This window comes from Opisthorchis viverrini, assembly GCF_000715545.1.
Source record: "Opisthorchis viverrini unplaced genomic scaffold opera_v5_433, whole genome shotgun sequence".
NCBI classification, from domain to species: domain Eukaryota; kingdom Metazoa; phylum Platyhelminthes; class Trematoda; order Opisthorchiida; family Opisthorchiidae; genus Opisthorchis; species Opisthorchis viverrini.
This window is the reverse complement of record NW_008752093.1, coordinates 31,442-52,031: the sequence shown is the minus strand read 5'-3', so window position 1 is coordinate 52,031 and position 20,590 is coordinate 31,442. Positions and strand designations below refer to the sequence as shown.

Here is a 20,590-nt window from a genome sequence, read left to right as displayed (position 1 = left end):
GTGTCTGTGGCAGTCGCCCGCAATATTCACATTCCTACCGCCTTCTGGTCAAAAACACTAAATATGATGGTTAAATAGGGCCAAACCACCTTAAACAACGATGTGTTTGATTTAACGGGCGTAGACTAGCCTAATAGACGCGCTCTTTCTGTCGTCCCAAAAACATTCTAACTGAATTTTTCCATTTTCAGGCGTTACATGGTTATCCTGTAGTGGGCAGGGCAGAAACAAGAAGTTCTGACCAATGTCATTTTACATAAGATAGCACTGTGTGCATAGTACACCAAAGAATTACATTCTTCGCTGATTTGATGCTTTTGTACGTTGGATTCGTAGAATCGAAAACCACCAATTATTAGTTGATATTTCTGTGAACAAATTCTATCAGTGAGGTGCACTGCCGAATTCCTAGAAGGATAGTTTCCAGTATAATTACGCTATCTTTTCATTATTCAGAATCAGTCCAACTTCACATTTCATCAGGTAGTGGGTGCTTCAGCGAATTCGAATTGACGTCTTCGCACCTGGCTGTTTGGTGATACGCGATGTTCTCTCCTAGAATAAAATACCTTTCAGAAACTAGGCATGCCGCTTTGAAAGATGACGGAGTTATAACGACTTGATATTAACTTGACGAAGTAAAGTGTTCAGACGTGATAATTCAGTCGCATCGGGCGTGCACTAGTGGGGTAGCAGTAATACGCTCACTTCTCAGGTCAGATGTCAGGGATTCAAATCCCGACACGACCAAGGGGCAAACTTGGAGTCCAGTGCTTTCTCCTTTGTTATGGACTCACCAGAACAATTCTACCAGGACGGGAGGAGGGCTCTCGAAGCCTGAGTGATTTGAGTGTGAAAGTTAACGAATCTTTTTGACGCGTGGTTGAATTCATCTGCTAGTGGTAACACTCAGCTTTCGAAGGTACCCTCGTTTTCCTTCGACGTGGTGTATGATACAAACGCTCGTCCCTACTTAACAAGCTATTAAACACTAACACTAGCACTCTTTCGATGCCTAGCTGCTATGCCACCTGAATAAAACTTTTTAATCAGTTAGTAACTTGTCAGTTGCATCATAATTTTACAAGTGCGTACGAGATGCCAGTCAGCTCTTCAGTATAGTGCATGCAAACACAGTGAATACAGTCGCTCCTCTAAAAACCAGGTCTACCTACCTTGGGGAATTTTACGGCGCATTAAAAAACGTGTGTGACAGAGCCCCCACAGAACGCCATCCGTGTTTTCAAGGACGCTGGTGTTTGACCTCTCCAGTGTTCACAGCGCGGTCACGTTGGTGCTGGGATCCGTACATGACCTTATTTGATCAACGTGTGACCGGAAAACGCCACAGTTGGCAATAGCTTGTCAATAGAGTTGCCGTTATCATGGTGACGAGCTGCCTGCAATGCAAGTATGCAAGTAGTTATGATACAAGTGATTTTACCCTCATGCCTGGTAGCATCTACCTCTGCGAATAACTGGCATTTTTATTGGTATGTGAATGGGTGTGTTTTATTTCTGTCTCACCTGGCCTGTTTGGGTTTCGTAGCCTGGGTCCTACGGACTCATTCCATGAGATTAGAATGAATGAGAATGGACGAGAAGAACAAACGATCCCGACGGTCATCGCAACCGTAGAAGTCACTCGGTTTCAAGTGAGGTTGAATATGTTGCGTGACCGCCTGTTCTAAGGTTAAAGTATTTTTGTTCTTATACATCAACGTCCAACCAGTTTTCTCCACAGGGAAGGAAGAGGAACAAACGCCTAAATTAGAGTGTTACCCTCTGTTAACAAATATGGAGATTCCGGAAAGTCTATTTCAAACGGCAGTGAGATAATATTGATGACCTGAGGGCCGGAAGTTTTCACTATTTTGTTGGTATGTTTACACCGGAAGAAAAATGTCTTTCCACTCGTCTGCAGTTCATGCACTCAGTGTCCCGTCGATATTGCATTCATATCGCCATAATACCAACCTTCTCGGCATGCAGTTTTTAAGAAGTTTATATATAGCGTTCTTACAAATGTCGTTGCATCACTTAGACGATGTCATGCCAGCTAGTTTGTTTTGCCTGAATACAGTTCTCACTGATTTTATCTGGTCTATCGCTCAGTGACCCTTCGTTTGGATGGATTATCTGAGGCCTGAATTTTTGTCCTGCTTCTGTGTGGATTACTACGACCAAGGTCGAAATGGCGACCTGATCGCTTCGTGCCTGAGGCGCGGACTTTACACTGCGATGCAGAGAAATTCGAATCCTTGTCCTGATCTGACTTGCCACATCCTCATCAAACGTGTCTAATATTGTTAAGATTTTCGTATCACACCTGGTTGCATGTTTCTCTTGGGGCCTTAGGACCACCACTACATTTTAGTTCAAAATCCTGTCCCTACTGTGCCTGTGCAGACTTGAGCACCGCTCTCCAGTGTCAGGTGCACTCCACTGTCGGGGTGGCTATTCTATAGGACTCCCTTGATTGTGCGTCTACAACCGCCCACTTGTTCTATGCAGTCACCACTGTGGAGGGTGTTTTTTTACTCTTGCGCCTGTTCGTTCTTGTATGTTATCCTCAAACGTCAGGTCACGTGATGACCTTCATTCATTCATTGGGAAAGGTTCTACATGCCTGCCGAGGACAAAAGTCACGTGGCAAAAAACCTAGAGTAAAGATGGAAATGAGGACAGCAGTATCGCAATGATCGCGAAATGTCAGAATTCGATTACCAAACGCCAGTTAACCCATGATATGTGTGTAATTTTTGGCTTTCTAAGCATCCCTGAGATAAGCAATAATGGTGCAATGCTCTCTTCCTCGAGGGACTTTCTTGACTGGGATATTCCCTTATGAAAGCGGTGACTAAGAACAAGTGAAACCAAATTGATTTGCTACTTAGTGTGTGTCTCGAAAACAGTCCGATTTGGGTTCAATTAGAACATACGGTTGACGGAAGACTCGGGGACTGCGCCTACCTGATGAGCCCCAAGAGGGGCGAAACCGGTCGTGGGCCGTCGAAGAGTTTTCAGCTACCTTATGAGTAGTTTCCTTTATGAAAACAAGTGAAGCATGTTTCATTTGTGTCGGATGCCTGCGTGATGCGTTGTGCCGTTTGGTATGGACTCGAAACACTGTCTGTCTGTGACTGAAATGACCCATTTGTGTAACGCAACTCCTATCAACGACCTACTAATTATTGTGCCATCTCGTTAAAGGCAAATGAGAATCGTAGGATAGGGTAATTTTCAAGGAAACTGCATCCTTACTGGTACTTGTCATGAAGTGGATAGGTGTCGAGCTGTCATGTATTATTTCATCCTATCTTCTAGCTTGAGTGCCCTCATTCATGAAGTCAACTGCAAAACTTCTCAACGAGCGCTGTTGTGAGTAGGCTTTAATTATCAGCTAAGCAACACCGATACTAGTCAACTGAAGCAGCGTGATTTCGAGTGCTATTGCATTGACTGTGTTTATAACTTCAGACAAATGAATGTGGCAGGCAACTGGTAAATCTGGGCGAATAGTGTGCGGCAGTTCAGTTGCAGTTTTTCCCCTCGGTGGTAATGATGCAATTTAGGGCACCAGAATTTCCCCTGCTTTGTTTCCTCAGGATTTTGTCTCGGAGATAAACCGTGCAGGTAAAACTCGTGTGTCTCAAATTTGTCCTTTTGAACGGGTTGGTTTTATCTCTCTCTGGACTCTGCTTGGAGAGCGTTTACTGAGAAAATCAACCTCTGGACAGTTTGGCGACTAGGGTGCAGGGCTTCTAACCTCGGTTTTTCAATGGCTCATTTTCTAGGCTTCGGCAACCTGACAGTAAGTATCTCAGCCCTCGCTACTCCTTTGAGTAACTCGGCAGCTATGCACTGAAAGGTTGCGACAGTAAGACGTTTATTATCAGTTCATTCTTATTCAAGTACGGCCTACAACAGATCGCACTTCATATGCTTCACACTGGCGTTTTCCAAATTATTCAGTTCTCGAGGGTTGCCTCCCGCGTTCACTAAATGGCAGACATGGGTCTACATTTTTGGTAGGGAGGTGGAATCGAAACAAACCATCTCCTTGGAAAGACCCATGAATAGTAAGGAAATGCTAAGTGTCTCATGCTTCGTTTGGGATATCCGAAAGTACAGTGACATCTCCAGGTAATTCTCAAATGAACATAGTAAAACGGGCAACAAACGTTGAAATAGTCTTGGACTAATCTTTCAGCGAACTGCAGACTAAACCGATTCGCTCCCCAAAATGAGATACCCCAATGTAAGTGTCCCATGCTTTTTAGCCAGTGGACCAGCTGAAGGATAGGATAACACACAACTCACCAGAATAATTATGCCGAGACAGGACGTCGACTACTCAAACGAGAGTGATGTGAGTATGCACACTAAACGTTCCGCAAACCTCACAAAAGAAATTTAGTATTTCTCGAGTTCCAGAACGTACGCTTTGTTTTCGCGGCTGCATCAGAGTACGGCTGCGTGATAACTTATCGTAGTCAGTGGTTCTTATTCCTGATGACCTAAATGTTGGAAATTGATGACCGCTAACAGGTTCAACATGTAGCACCGGTTTGTGTGAATTACGAGTATGAATGAATACTTAATATCTAGAGCGATCGCCTCGGATGAAATGAAACAAATGTTCCTCGACCTCACAAACGCTGTTGCGAAACACCCGTGCATTTGTAAAAGTCCACTGACAGCTAGGGAAGCATGCGATACAGTCCTTATAGGCAGGAGTAAACTCTTTCGTTGAGTAGACATTCTGGAATCGGTTATACTCGTACTGAGAATTCAAACTTTATAAGTGGCCAGAGTATTTGTAGTAACCAGCTGGCGAGCCGATAAATCAATACCAAGTTTTTAAATTTCGAGCTGCATGCCAGACAAGAACGAAGTGGCTAGCTCTGGAAACATTCAACGCTTGTGTAGTCGGCAGCCAGAGAACGGCCAGAAAGTCAGTGAGTTAGTATGTAACTTCCCCATCGAACCAGTTTTCGAATTTTGGGTCCGCAATTCTTTTTACCGATTACTCACTTGTTATTTCGAGCGCATGACAAAGCCGAAGCAACTGTTGTCTTTGAATTTGTTGTAGTTCACTTTAAGTGGTTGTTCGAAGCGAATGCCAAATCCGGCGTTGTAGGTGTGACAGATTTGGACTGTGACTTTCGTTGCAGAACACAGCAGCCCCGGCCGATGCAACATAAATGAATCTAGACGCGATAAACAGACTATTGTTTTTCACATGTGGCCTAGGAAGTGCGATGCAGGAATGAGTCTGCCAACCAACCGAGTTGAAACTGGAGGTTTTCTGGAGCTGGTCACAACAGGAAATATGTGGTTCAAAGTTTTAACGATCGCACACCACAAGTATGGCCTCATTGATTTCACTATGATTTCGCCTTTCCTCATCAAAATGGTGTACAGGTCGGGTTGATGATTCGACTGGGACAGGTTTATAACCGTTGAGTTATCGCGAATCCAAAGTTGCGCGTTCCAACTTGCACTTAAGTCACAGCCTGGAAGTAAAAGGTCAGAAAGAAACATTTACCTTGCAAGCTTGTGAATCACAATTCTACTAGTAGTGAGTGTCATTCTGTTCTACTCCGACATATCCCATTAGATTCGACATCCCTTTCTCTTCCCAAAAGCTTCTAATCAACCGACCCATCCCCAGACTATCGGGGCAGGGTTTGAAAATGGACAGCACGGTTGATTCGTGACTGATGGGCACAAATTTCACTGTGGTTAGAACCGATCTTCATTAACCTCGATGTCAGGGCGGGGAGAATGGCTTGCAATAACCAATAAGGTTCGGATGACTAGAACCGGCCAAGTCTAGATTACGGTTGCGCTGAGTTTTAATTTTGGATTTTGTTGGGCAATTGTCTTTACTGTGGGTTTGCCTGGATTTGTATAGGGTCTCTTTGTACGGTTTTTGGTCTGGCTCATCTGCGAACCTCATGACAATTGAAGTGTCAGCAATTGCGCTCCTGATATTATGAGTTTTTGCTGGTATTTCAATCTCAAGAATTATGGCATCTTGGTGACAAAACATTTGCGCATCGTGCACCACATTTTGCTACTGATCGTCTTGTTGTGGAAATGTCACCTTGCAAATGCTCGAAACTCTATCCTTGCCTGGATATCTTCCACCCGAACAGTAAATCGTATCAAGCAGTTCTGGTTAATTTATGTAGGGACGGAGCCACGTGGTCACTCGTGACCTTGCAAATTAGATGCAAGTATGGCCTTTAAGCGGAATCACGTGTCTTATTGTTAATGACCGTAATTACAGCACTCGTCTTGTGAGGACAGATGTTCTTTTGGACCAACCAGTGCAATTGTACTACTCTGCGATGATTCTGTTGTTTTTTTTTTGTTGGAGACAAGGTTCAGTGCCAGAAAGAATATAACTGAAAAACTAATGCACTTCTATGGTTCCATCAAGCTATACTTTCCTATCAGGACCTGTCATCTGTATCTTTCTCATTTTCCCATTCGACACTTGCCCATCAGCCACGGAGCACACGCCAGTTCCTTCTGTGAATCTCAGATAAGTGGACCAGTAAGTGGCATGGTGGACAGCGGGCTATCCTCAGTCGCGCATTCCATTGATTCGAGTCGTCGAAGTAGCGATAATACATGTAACTATGATACTTCCGTCGACATGGGGCACGATGATGGCTGTTGGTCCGCACCACCTGCTGGTCCTCGACCTGTTCGTGGAGCGGGTCATAGTATGTCCGTGAGCGGACTGAAAACGGACAACTATTTCACTTTTGAGCCATTGTCTCCATTACAGTCAGAGTCCCCAACGTCTGCCGTTTGTGGATCAAATGAAACAAGTGAGTAACGACTTTCAGTTTCGTATTTTTCTGTTTTTCAATGCAACTTGAATGGTAAAGTTTGGTCAGTCCGGTTTGTCGATGAAGTTCTTGATAATGATGGGTTCCAAGAATAGAGGGATTTGTACTAATCCCTATACGATAGATTTTAGTCTGCACTTCGTCACGTAAGGGTCTCATATAGCGCTTTTTCTTTGCTTCGGGCCAATTTGTTCTAATAGTCTCCCAAGCAGCGGTGAGTTTCACAACAACATAATATAACTGCAAACAGTCCGTGCTTTGACCCTACCGGATTCGGGTGGCTATCTGCACCACTCACCGTGATGGTGAATTATGATGCATTGATTACGTGAATTCTTATCCGGCTGCGTTAAAAAGAGGGTAAAACTCTACGTCCAAAGACAAAGTTCGAACATATCTTCCACTCTCCGAACTTTCTGCCTCTATCAGTGTAGAAATCAGCTTGATTTCCGTTCATATAGTCATGCTAGTTTCTGTTAAGGATTTTGCATTTCTTTCACAAATCAAAGTAAACGGTGCATTGTTCTCTCCAAATGGCATACAGAATGAGACTTGCACTGACATGATATGTTCCATCATTTGCTACCTGATGATAAGACAACTACTAGTTGAACCTGAAAATCAGCAATGCGAATATTGGGCGCTCAGAAGATGAAATTGCTTCCCAGAGTTGATGGAGTGCTTCTTTCGAGCTGCATTTATCAGATCGGCAATGGTCTGCTTACTTAGTATCAGTCATCTATCAACAGCGTACACGCCATGTCACATGACTCGCTTCTCGAGTGCTGAACTTACGGGAAATAAGGTGACCAGTATTATATAGATTAAGGACCGCAACCGACATCAGCCGTAAAGTAGTTCCCAATTCCCGTTCGGAGGATTGCATTCGAATCTCCCTTGGCATCCGTTTCTGTCCCAATCTATGCGATCGAATACGCAGTGGAATTCACAGCATCAAACGTACAGCGAACGTTTGAGACAATCTAGGTGCAGTGACCGTTCGATTTGGGTCCTGCATTTGTGCTATCCCCAACAAACCGCTCTCCTTCTTGACATCGAATCACGCCCTCCCGACAACATTATTTATTTAATCGGAGATCTTAATATCCTATCACTGGATTGCCACCATGATAATCTCTTTTTGTATCTGAGCTTTAGTGTTGTCACTGAGTTGACCAAAATGATTCCCGCTCATGTTTTGGGCCTATACAGACTGTCGTGATACGTCCTACAGCAAGCGAAATAGTATGCCTTCTTACAAACTAAACTATGGTGGAAATGAGTCGAGTAAAATCTCTTGTTATGTTTCTCCTCATTGTTTCACACTTCCCACCAGAAGGCCCGTCTGAAGTTAAACCCGTATTTTCGTCGCCGAGGCATCAAAACAAGCAGCACATCGAGATCGAAAAAATTGTAAATGAATCCCTTCCAACAAGCGGCACCACTGGAAGTTTGTCGGTTGGTCGGAAACACAATCCCGTGTCTGGTGGTGGTCTCCGCGGCCTTTCCTTCTGGCCATCAGAGAAGTACCGCGAAGCTCCAAATGACCCATCGGATAGAAGAAAAGTCGTCAACCGGAAAGGAAATATTTTTCAGCCGAGGATGAGCTTCAACGTTTTTGAGGTAGGTGTGGAGATATGAAATTTTCTTTGGGTCGAGCAGCCCTGCTAAATTAGGGGGTATTGTTTCCCGGTGTGGAATACCGCCTATGCATACCATAAGATGCGGTACGGTTGTCGCTCAACATAGCATCTATACCTTTTCTCACAAAAGGGTCTACACGGTTATTCTACCTCCTCACACGGAACCTCGTGCTTGATGTTATTCTGCATTCGACCCCGAGAACTAGCAACCGAATAGGCAGTGTTACATGCAAACCCATTCCTTATCCAAAATACCTGAACTAGAAAAGCTGAAAAGAACGTCATGGCCACTTGGCGAGAAAAACAAAACCTAACGCAGTAACAATAACTTCGAGGCAATGAAAGTAAGAACCGTTGGACTCATTTTATTCCAGTCTGAGGGGCTGGCGGCTTTTGATCACTATCGGTGTGTTTCAGCTGGAGACTCGTCGACGAAGTAGTTTTCAAGTTTACGTGGGTTTCAGTTAATGTAGACCGTAAATTCCTAACTGTTCCCTTTATCCGCCCTCAAAGGCCTGACCCCGGATTCAATAAATAGGTCTCTAGATTAATGGAAAAACACCAGAATAAAAAGAGAGGGCTTGGTTCACAATGCTGGTAAGACTTGTAGTAATCCTCAGGAAGGAGTTCACATTCCACAACGGGTTGAGGCCACTGTCACGGAGGTGGCTCCATTTCGCCCGGGGAAAGCATCGCAACAGTAATGGCTATTTCTTTTAAAGCAGGTTTATGGTTGGCTGTCACGTTGAAAATGTTCACTGACACTTCTGGTGCACTTCACTAATGCCCTCGCGGACTTGGTCGACAGTGGAGCCTTTGATGTGTCTACAGCGGCGTTTGCTGGGACACGTCACAGTTGTGTAGCGGGCTGAGTGTAATATGTCTTTAAAACGGGACGAATCGTCTAACAGTGAGTCGATGTCGTTAGAGGTCTCAGTACGTCAACTTGTTCTCGTTTTCATACTTGGTGAACCGCCTATGAATCCGCTGCACTAGCATGGGTCGATTGCAACGTACAACTATCACTCATAACTACTATCAGTTTTCTAATAATATTTACTAGACATACTGGGGAGCAACAGCCCTGATTTTGACGTGGATGAATGTGACACATTAAACACCATATTGAAAATGTTCACTGACACTTCTGGTGCACTTCACTAATGCCCTCGCGGACTTGGTCGACAGTGGAGCCTTTGATGTGTCTACAGCGGCGTTTGCTGGGACACGTCACAGTTGTGTAGCGGGCTGAGTGTAATATGTCTTTAAAACGGGACGAATCGTCTAACAGTGAGTCGATGTCGTTAGAGGTCTCAGTACGTCAACTTGTTCTCGTTTTCATACTTGGTGAACCGCCTATGAATCCGCTGCACTAGCATGGGTCGATTGCAACGTACAACTATCACTCATAACTACTATCAGTTTTCTAATAATATTTACTAGACATACTGGGGAGCAACAGCCCTGATTTTGACGTGGATGAATGTGACACATTAGAACACCATATATCTAGTTCATCACTCCTTATGCAGATTGGTAGGAAGTTGGATATACTAACATTACTCGTTATTGTTTTCCCTAGCAAGGATTATTGATGGTCATTACAGAGCCACTGCTAGTTTACAATTTGTTTTGACTACCGAACCGGTTACATACGGATCAAAACCTTTTTTAACCATGCATCTCACATTCCTCCAACCTTGGCGTCAGCTTAAACTTTGCCGCTCATCCCAGACCGTTGTGGACATAACCTGTTTCGGACCACATCATTTTATTTTCGAATATCTCATACGTGAGAAAAAAGGGTTCAGCGGCCATCGTAGGCGTCTAGACCCAAGTATCGTTCTAATTTATACATACTTATGAATACGATCATGTACGAAGCAATCTGTCCTGTCTCTTCTGGACACCTTTTTTCTCAACCACAACTTCTCTCTGAAAGCATATTTGGGGGATTTCGCCCAAAGCCGGATGCAACCACTCTTGACTCACTCAGCTTCCGTTTAGTCAGTCGAATCTATCTGCAGGGTGATGTGTGTCTTCGTTCATCCTTTGACAGCGATGGACAGTGAATTGTCCTTGAGCTGAATCTAGAGATTCACCCGTTGGACTGCTTCCTAGCCTATCCACCTGATGATCATCGCTTGTATGGCTTTCGTAGCATTCGGGTAATTCACTATCGGTTCAGTGAGTACCACCCACGTCGTTGCATATGCTTGTAAGGTTATTCGTTCTGCAACCGATTAGATGTTTACTGTGTTCATCAACTCAAAACACGTTTATTAACACTTCCAACTCCCTCCATACGTTGTGTATTATCAATTGCATTCAATGTCTTTTATCAAGAAACGGACTTCTAGACAGACATCTCATGAGTTGATTACATTCCAAGTTTGTTGCCTGTTGGGGTTGTCTGCTGACATTTTGTCCAGTGTACTAAAAGCCATTTACCTCGTGGCTTTTATTCTGTTCTTTATTGTTTTTGTACGGAATTTTTCTGTTCGTAGTGATCCACAAGACCAGTGTTTTAAAATTTCACCATGCCGATGCAATGCTATGCAGACATTGAGACAAATTATCCCCTGTGGTGCATCAACTGGATTCCGTTCTTAGCTGGCACTACTGTGTCCTGTATAAAGTTGGTTTAGTCAGCTCGTTACTTTAATCCTCAGATGAGTTGGTAACTAAGTTTGTCCTCTTGGTTACGTAGCCTTGTTACATGTGCGTCATTGTTAAATCCTGAGTTACTTCCCTTCCACAGAAGTTGCCGGCGTACAAAAGAAATCCCTATTTCATCCACATGGACGATGACAGTTGCACGGGAAATGAGGATACCAGGGCATTTTTGCTTGCTCAACTAACGAACCATCGTGTGTCGGAAGTGTGCTGCATTATTTGTCACCAGGCTTTGGTAATCTACGACCATTTTCCTGTGATAGATGGCCTGTTTTTCATCAGCCCAATATGTCACCGAGCTGGAAGAGCTAGTGGACTCCGAGTAAGCTGGCATACTAACGGGATCGCCCCCACCTTTTATCAGAACACCGTTGTTGGAGCCAACTGCGACCCAGAACAGTTAATTAAAAACGAGCAAGCACAAAAACTTTTGAGTTCTTCAAAGTCGGTAATACCCCCTCCTGGTTGTCTAGGCCCCCGTCAACAGCTGAGTGTTAGCCATTTGTCCGATCAAGCAGCAACTGGCGCTTCCAGCTACCGCAACCACGCACACCCACCTCGGCAGGAACGATATCTGCATGCGGTTTGCATGGGTTGTATGCACAATTCTATCACGGAACAGGAAGCCGGCGGGACAAGAGCTCATTGTCGTAACTGCAATCGCCCATGGTCGGGTAGGTTTTTCTACTGCACTGTATTGTGGCTATTGAATCTGAAAGCGATTTGTTCCACTCATACTCCAATCCCGTGTTCGAGTGACTCGGGAAGTTTTTATGCCCACATTTAGGTATTCGCATTTATCTCGCTTGACCTAGCTTGCCTATTGAGACCGTCTTATAGAATATTCGTACTTTTGATTCTATAGAGTGTTAGCATTTCAGTTTTTCACCTGTCATAGTAGATTAAGTCTACCAGCACCACATCATCTCGTGGGAAAATACTTGGTTGTTGCATAAGAGAGGCTGTCTGTTCTTTCGAAGCATTTGTGGCAGAGGTTACTGTACAAAGGCTTTAAGGGTTCCTAACAATTTTACCTCATTCAAGAGTACAGACACGAAGTGGATTGCTACCTTCAGGGGTTCGTTGCTTCAACTGTATGTGATCTTAGAAAGACCTACAGGGAATAATGTATCAGGGTTGTAGGTAAGAACTCCTGAGAAACAGTAAAATTGCATTCGACGAAAGACAACCTTGAAAATGGGTGTCATTTAACTTTCACCCAATGTTCGACCCATCGATGTGTGCGCATGCAAAAGCCGTTTCGTTGGCTACTTGATCATCATCGTTATCATCAACTGCATGATATCAGTAAGTAGATTATAAGTGGTGTGTTCAACGACTGCTTGTCCAAAGGAATGAATTTACACTTTGTGGGAGAAAAGTACGTTCCATACCATATAAAAACGCCTGCTCCTCCTCCTTTTCAAAGACGAGAACGATGTCGTCTCTATATTCTAGATCGACAAGTTCTCCGTCAGAGGTTATTTCAACACTGGGGTTTGAAGACCTTTCATCGTTCGTCTCACTATCTCACCGATGACGAAATTAAATAGCATTTGAGAGAGTGCACACCCCTGACGGACGCCTCTGTGTGTACGGAAGCTTTTGGTGAGCACTGCGTATACTCTCACACGCACAGAAGTCTGAAAATACGAAGAACTTATTGTGTTTCTTGACGGACGAGCGTGTTATGGAAAACAGACCTATCAACTGAGTCAAATGCGCCTGGGAAATCCAGGAATACTAAAATTGTGGATCGCTTATACGTATGGCGTGGTTCTAGTAGTTGACGCAGTGTATCGATTTGGCCAACTTGAATCCTACCAGGCCGGGATTCCGCTTTCTGAGTCAATGTTTTATGAATCACCAGAAGGCGAGAAGCACAAGTGACGCCAACAGTTTCGTTACGGCCAGGGTCATGCTTATCTCCCTGTGGTTACTACACTCACTACGAGCCCTTTTTTTGAAAATGGGCACTATCACCGACTCTCCCTAGTTGTCTGGGACAGACTTCTCTTCCCAGATGCAAGCAAAAAGATCAGACAAGCTCTGAATGAGAAACTAAAATTGTGGATCGCTTATACGTATGGCGTGGTTCTAGTAGTTGACGCAGTGTATCGATTTGGCCAACTTGAATCCTACCAGGCCGGGATTCCGCTTTCTGAGTCAATGTTTTATGAATCACCAGAAGGCGAGAAGCACAAGTGACGCCAACAGTTTCGTTACGGCCAGGGTCATGCTTATCTCCTTGTGGTTACTACACTCACTACGAGCCCTTTTTTTAAAATGGGCACTGTAACCGACTCTCCCTAGTTGTCTGGGACAGACTCCTTTTCCCAAATGCAAGCAAAAAGATCAGACAAGCTCTGAATGAGAAATTCACCCTCATTTTCGAACAATAAGGGTCATCCGGACCGAGAGCTCGGTGACGCTTGGGAGAACATATGCAGTCACAAACCACCGAGGCCGTAGGGGGTTCCAAGTTCACTGTCCAAGTTTCTGCGTCACTTGTGGGCTCCAGATGAGTGGCCACGATAATTGTTGTTTGCATTATTCGACCCACCGGTCGAGGCGCTCTTCTGTATTAGACATAATCTTCCCATTCTAATCCTTGATGGTTTTGCTCCCATGCGGTTTCGGAGGGCCTGTCGCACAGGTCAGTTGTAGTGGTCTTCAGGAATTCCAGGTTTTCTGAACCTCTTCTAAATCCTTGACCTTTTGAGTCCACCAGACTCAACGGCCGGTGCGCACGCTCACATTCACGTGACGTCGCATCAAGTTCGGGATCGGCGGGGTTATTTACCTGGGACTTAAGAAGTGTCACTGTTCAGCCTGATACCCAGCGTTTGTGTGGGCCTGGTAGTGCCGTGCCATAGGCAAAAATCCCAGCACTGTGCAAAGAGGTAGCGATGCCGTCCCAATATGAATTCACGTCTTATGGAGCAGCTGGAAGCGACTTCAGAAGACGATTCTGGTAAATTCATCTGACATCCGGATCTGCCAGTCTCTGAATTGCCATGCGGTTTGACCGCATCTTACGCGGCCCTGGAAAAAGAAGGGAGAAGAGACTCCGGACAAGTGCGTGGTCGGAATCCATAAATGTGTCTCAAAATGGCTGGGGGTCAGCCTTCGATCCACGCCATCGGTAACTGATGGCAATGTGGTCCTCCTCCTCTTGGAGGATACCACGTGGCCAGACGAATTAGGCTGTTTCGGAAGTTAGAGCTGCATAAAAACAGCCTGTGGTGAGCACACAACTGAAGCAATCGCTCACCATTGTCCGTACGTGCTGAGTCCAATCCATGCCGACCTCCTAATTAAGTCTCAGATACGCTAAGCCTGTTCACTTGTGCATTCATATCTCCGGCACCCACCACGATATCTGAGATCTTAGCTCGCTGCAACAGAACATTCAGGGAGTCATAAACCTGACGGCGTCGGAGCAACAGTCAATCGAGGCGTACGCAGACACGATAAACAGACATTTATCAACTTGCCGCTTGTGAGACTCCTTCACAGACGTTGCCAAACGAACCGCACACAGGCAACTATCAATAGATATCCAGTCAAACAAGGATACTTCCGCCAGATGACTTAGCACAATACCAACCCATGCACATCCCGCCGCAGCAGCCTGCGGATCACTAGAGGTGCGTAGCCAAAAGCGGGTGGAGAGTGATGTGGTAGTTAGCTCAACTAATGTGCTTGCATCCTGAATTTTTGTTTCCGATACACACCACACATTAATGCCAAGCGAGTCCAGTGTGAGAGCAAGAGCAGCTTGCTATCTTGCTTGCTTCAGAGTGCGGACATTGAAGGCGGCCTAGTAGATTGGGGGTCGAGGTTTGAAGATTGGTTTCGAGATACCTGAGGATGTCGGCGCCATGTAACGGACAGATGTTGCACACAAGACCGATGCAAGTTGAACGGAGTCATCAGTCCCATGTGCTGGGCCAACAAGGAGAGAGTTATTAATGGGGTGGGGAGAGGGGGAAGGGATAGAAGACAGGCGTCTGTAGTAGCCTATTTTCGCTTACAGGTCCTAATGTATGTAGCAGGTGGGATAAACTGGCTGATAGCACCGCGCGATGGCCGATGTGGCATGAGTTTATTCGTATGTGTGCAATCCATGGTTGTATGTGGGCCGGGATAATGCCAGGGCGTCCACACCTACATAAGAGGACGATTAAGGTCCGTAACCAAAGCCTTTGGCTCAAAAGCCTAACCGCAAGGCAGTGGTGTTCGGCGGGAAATGCAAGCGCACTTCAGTTTTTACAGAACAGTTCGCCACACATGTTCTGACCTCCAACCTGGGGGGGGGGAGGAGACTGTGTTTGTCAGACTTCTAACCATTGACGAACATGGTATGAGAGGCTCTGTGAGTGTCGCATGGTACCCCTCAGTAAAGTTCAGTGAGTCGCGGAGGCACACAAACGGTTTCACCACGGCTAGGTCCAGTCACTTCGTGACTGTGGCTTTTTGACGGAGTTTGTATGAATTCCTCTATTTGATATATGGTTGTCTCTTATGCAGGACATTTCGGGTACCGTTGTCACAACGCATTATCATGCTGCGTGTATTTTGTCCTTCCCCATCCAGTTTCACGGGCATGCGCTTTCAATGAATTAGGGTGAATGTTGACTGCGTTGCCGCACATGTTAGCTGCGTTCGATAATGTTCGTGATAAACGGATGTCTTATTAGTCCTAGGTTATCTCGGATTAACGCAACCTGGCCTAGTCTGAATGTTCTGCTGAAATCGGTAATGCTGCGCGGCTTCATTGTACCAAAGCCTTTGGCTCAAAAGCCTAACCGCAAGGCAGCGGTGTTTGGCGGGAAACACAGATGCATTACCATTTCTACGGAACAAGTCGCCACATGTTCCAACCCTCGACCCAGGGGGGGGGCAGGAGACTGTGTTTGTCAGACTTCTAACCATTGACGAACATGGTATGAGAGGCTCTGTGAGTGTCGCATGGTACCCCTCAGTAAAGTTCAGTGAGTCGCGGAGGCACACAAACGGTTTCACCACGGCTAGGTCCAGTCACTTCGTGACTGTGGCTTTTTGACGGAGTTTGTATGAATTCCTCTATTTGATATATGGTTGTCTCTTATGCAGGACATTTCGGGTACCGTTGTCACAACGCATTATCATGCTGCGTGTATTTTGTCCTTCCCCATCCAGTTTCACGGGCATGCGCTTTCAATGAATTAGGGTGAATGTTGACTGCGTTGCCGCACATGTTAGCTGCGTTCGATAATGTTCGTGATAAACGGATGTCTTATTAGTCCTAGGTTATCTCGGATTAACGCAACCTGGCCTAGTCTGAATGTTCTGCTGAAATCGGTAATGCTGCGCGGCTTCATTGTATTTGTGCACGGTTTCCATCCGGTATTAATGATGACCTTTTGGCAACTTCAGTCATGGCAGAACTCAATGTGCTGCCTTTTTTCACTGACTGGTTTGTTCTTCGTGTAGGACGCTTTCAGGTTCAATGTACACTACTATCGGTTCGAGGCACTTATTATCAGGTCAGTCAGTTTGACGCCCGATGGTTCCAGAAAAGTCCAGAACATTTTGAACGTATACTTTCTCTTTGGATGTACCATTCCTGCTGCCAGCCATATGTACTAGAAAGAATGTGACTTTATTGGTCTTTTAATACAGAATGCTCGCTTTATGTTAAGAAAGTGGAAATTCTCAAGTTCATTCATAAAGCTTTTGAGCAGGCTTACTAAAAGCAGTTTGATTTCACATGTTCTACGGACAATCTGTCAACCGTATAGATTACTGACAAATGATGGGGAGCCACATATCTTATAAAGTAATTGTTCTTAGCCTGATGATTGTCAACTTTCTAGTTTGCGCACAGAAATCTAACCTTTTACGGACAACTGGACATTAAGTTGGGTCTGTCTGTTTCTGTGGGGGATTTCATGGCCAAAACGAAACTGACTAGCTGTCAACTTTCATTAGTTTCGCGCCTTAACCACTGAGCTATCGAGTTTCCTCGTTTGGTCATGCTTGATGGAACACGAACCCCGGTACTAGCCAGTGCAATGGTTTGTGGTAGTGGGTCATATGAACGGCATGATATTTCAGTGTTTTTCGGGGAGAACAACCGTATGAGCCTCAGTCATGGTCGGCCTATTGCTGTTCCATGAATGATCATGCCCTTACAATGGGGGTGCACTTTCATAGGTCGTTCGTTTTCCGAATTAACGGGCTAAATTGTGAGTGAATGGTCACTTTATACACACGTTTGATTACGCTTGTCTGTGTGTAAAGCATAGATTCCGTGTTGGCCAAGGACATGCATTACTGGTAAAGGATGAGACTCGAGTTCGCCCCCCCTTTGTCATGGACGGACCAGAACAGCCGCAGCAAGGTAAGGCGAATACTGGTCAAACGACAGCAATACGAACACCGATTTGGCACCCTTCAACTACTGGGAGAAGGATATTGTTACGTTGGTATTCATATATCAGTGATCATAAAATTGTGAGAATTGACTGATGCGTAGATGATGGCCCAGTAAGCTCGAGCGGTTGATCGAATCAACCGACTAGTGTGAACAACCTGAATAATATACCTCCACAACATATATCACGAGTTACGTACCATGATATAGCTACCAGAAATACCTTAGTTCAATTACAACAGATTTGTTCCATCTGTCAAATAACCCACTTGTACTTTACTTTCAGGCTCCCACCTTTTGGTTGGTGGATTGTACACCTACGATGTTTTTGCAGCATTCCTTTGCTGTTCAAAGCAGTTGACGTGTAATGCATGTGAAAGCCGATTAGATGTCAGGGAAAATCTCTCTCAGGGCAGCTGTTCTATTGGAGAGAAGCTAACCACAACTGCTACTCAGGCCTCGTCATCCTCTTCGCTCCAACGGATCGAAGACAGGACTCCTCAGGACCCTTCGTTCAACGCACAAACTACCGCGGAAACTATGTCCGCTACTTTTGATAACCTTGATGATCACCCCACCTCTTTTCCACTACCTTTTTTCTCTCAGTACAGTCAACTGATTACCTGCTTATTTTGCGCAAAAGTCGATTATCATTTTGTGAAACCTTTTGAAAAGCGTTTTCGTACACAACGCTGCTCGTCAAACTAAGTGGAGTTGACGCCAAATAATGTGTTCTTGGTGTGGCCCAGTGTGCTTGACAATTTGATGGAAAATTTTATAGAGGGTATGTTGTTCCGGAAAGATGCGGTCCCACTACTCAGGAAAACTAATTAGATCCGTATAATATCCCTTTTTCTTGTGCGGTTTTTTCGTCTTAACCTATCTCTTTTGTAGGTTACCTGCGAATTTTTTATCGAGACAGTGTTTCTGCAGGATGGCTGTATTTGCTCTTCTTAAATTTTGTGTGTGACCAAATGATACCCCAGTTTCTACTAGCTTTGTGTCATACACTTCACTGCTGCCGACACTACTTATTACGGTATCTGAAAGTAGTGGCTAATCCGCCTTTTTGTTTATCAGGTGTGTGACATGAGAGCGCCAATCTGTATAGAGTTTACAATACAACTTGTATACCATACTGTTGTGATGCCCATCTCTACTCAGGTGTATACCCCCCTTACTCCTGGCCCAGCGTACCACCGAATACTTTCTTCTCTGGTTGCGGATGCGGTCTATCAGTCAAAATTTGTTATTGCATACCGAGGCGAACTTGCTTTACTTACCCCTCTGTGTTTACCTGCGCACATTTTAGGTAAATATTTGTTTATTTATCCACCACTTATTTTAAATAAAAACCCTTTGATGGCGTTTTCCGAGGAACACCTACTTTGATTCTGCTTTGCAGGACTTTCAATGAAACTGTTGGAGCGCTTATGCACCCTGGTTGGTTACTTCGGGTCAGGTACCTATGCGCCAGATGCAGACATGAATGCCGCACATACGAGGATGAAATAGTGACTCAAAATTAGGAACTAGTAGGCGGCCTCATTTCTGAAGAAACACATTGGTGGATAGGATGAACAGAACAGAGTTACTGAGCGGAGGATCCAGGAGATGCAGTAGAATTCTACTTCCATTTTGCCTACAAACCTATAGATTAATGCATGGGTGTTTGACCGTACAGCCCATGGTTCCAGTCCGCTCCGAACATTTCGATTGCTTCTTTCTAGGCTGTGGCAACCTGGCAGATCCCGTGTCCCACATGTGTTGCCTAGAGATGTAACTACAGTTGATTGATACAAGCTAACATAACGTGGTTTCTTGCTTGCCTTGGATTCAAATACTGGGGCTGATTTTCACGTGATAAGTTACGTGAGCTGGAGGGTTGGTGAAGCTAAACTATAAGAACTTGAAACTTGAAGAGTTACGCCTCTGTGGATGCGCCTGCCGTCGTCAAGAAAAGATAACAGTCTAATGTGTGAAGAACTTGAAGATGAATCACAGCTGACTGGGAGTCTCACGTCTATTCTGTTTGTTTTATCCTGAAGCTTCTATTTGGATTTCATCCTGCAAATGAAACCAGTAAATGTTGAAAAGACCAGGGGCACCCTACAGCTGTCTGATCCCTATCGTGAATCATCAGTGGGGCGCGGTTAGTAGTTGGACTCTCAAGCGGTTGAGGAGCGGGCTATGTAATTAGAAACTTTCAATAACTATTTCACTGAATCTTTCCTCTACGAATCATGGCTTCCAACATCAAACGGCCTTTCCTTTTGTCTCCCGTGGACCGTTCGTTGCGGAGTTCACTGATTGGTCGATCCATTCAGCAAAATACCATTCTTCCTGGGTTCTCGTACCATACACTTGCTGATTTTTCTCGACGAACCTGTCTGCACGATGGATATTCCGACAGGGACAGCTCATCTGTAGTGAGAACGACCTGAGAAATCCTGATTACCACAAACTTCTTTGTCGTTAGTCGGGACATATCTTTCTCCAGGAAAGCAACAACAGGTGTTGCCCGACTTTTGAACTTCAAAATAGATAACCATGGCTTTGTCGGAACGTTTTTGGGCAATGCGACCTGACACACCACCGCAACCATCGACCGGTCTGGTGCCCCAGACTGGTTAACCTATTGTGTCTGGAAAACTGGACAGGTAGTCAGCATTCGATTGTGGACAAAGGATGAGGCAACGATACGTATTTGCTCCATGTGCGTGTGCGGACCATGACCTTACCGGGTGAATTAAGCATCATGGGCGGGAAGACAGAGAAACATCCACGACAAGAAAATCGATCAGAATTGTCTGAGTCGGATGGTAACACAGACTATGACGATTTAGAGAATCCTAGGTGCTGATTTCACTTGCAGTGTCAGCGTAAAAGGAGGCAGTGGATGATGTGTGAATCCTGATACATATTAGCTTGTGCGTGGTGCGCTATGATTGCTATTTTCGCAGCTCGTATCTCAACAAAGC

The 20,590-nt window shown here is 45.0% G+C and overlaps 1 protein-coding gene across 1 annotated transcript in view; it reads left to right on the top strand.

The window, feature by feature from the left end:
• Positions 1-18,927, top strand: part of T265_10990 (hypothetical protein) — a gene marked incomplete at both ends in the record, with an annotated part of 32,038 nt that extends 13,111 nt beyond the window's left edge. Inside the window, 8 exons of the mRNA XM_009177523.1 lie at positions 645-841; positions 3,798-3,814; positions 5,178-5,427; positions 6,520-6,848; positions 8,206-8,492; positions 11,274-11,862; positions 15,228-15,302; positions 17,896-18,927. Coding sequence (XP_009175787.1) covers positions 645-841; positions 3,798-3,814; positions 5,178-5,427; positions 6,520-6,848; positions 8,206-8,492; positions 11,274-11,862; positions 15,228-15,302; positions 17,896-18,317 — 2,166 coding nt within the window. The remainder of the gene's footprint in view (positions 1-644; positions 842-3,797; positions 3,815-5,177; positions 5,428-6,519; positions 6,849-8,205; positions 8,493-11,273; positions 11,863-15,227; positions 15,303-17,895) is intronic.
• Between the last annotated feature and the right edge of the window lie 1,663 nt (positions 18,928-20,590).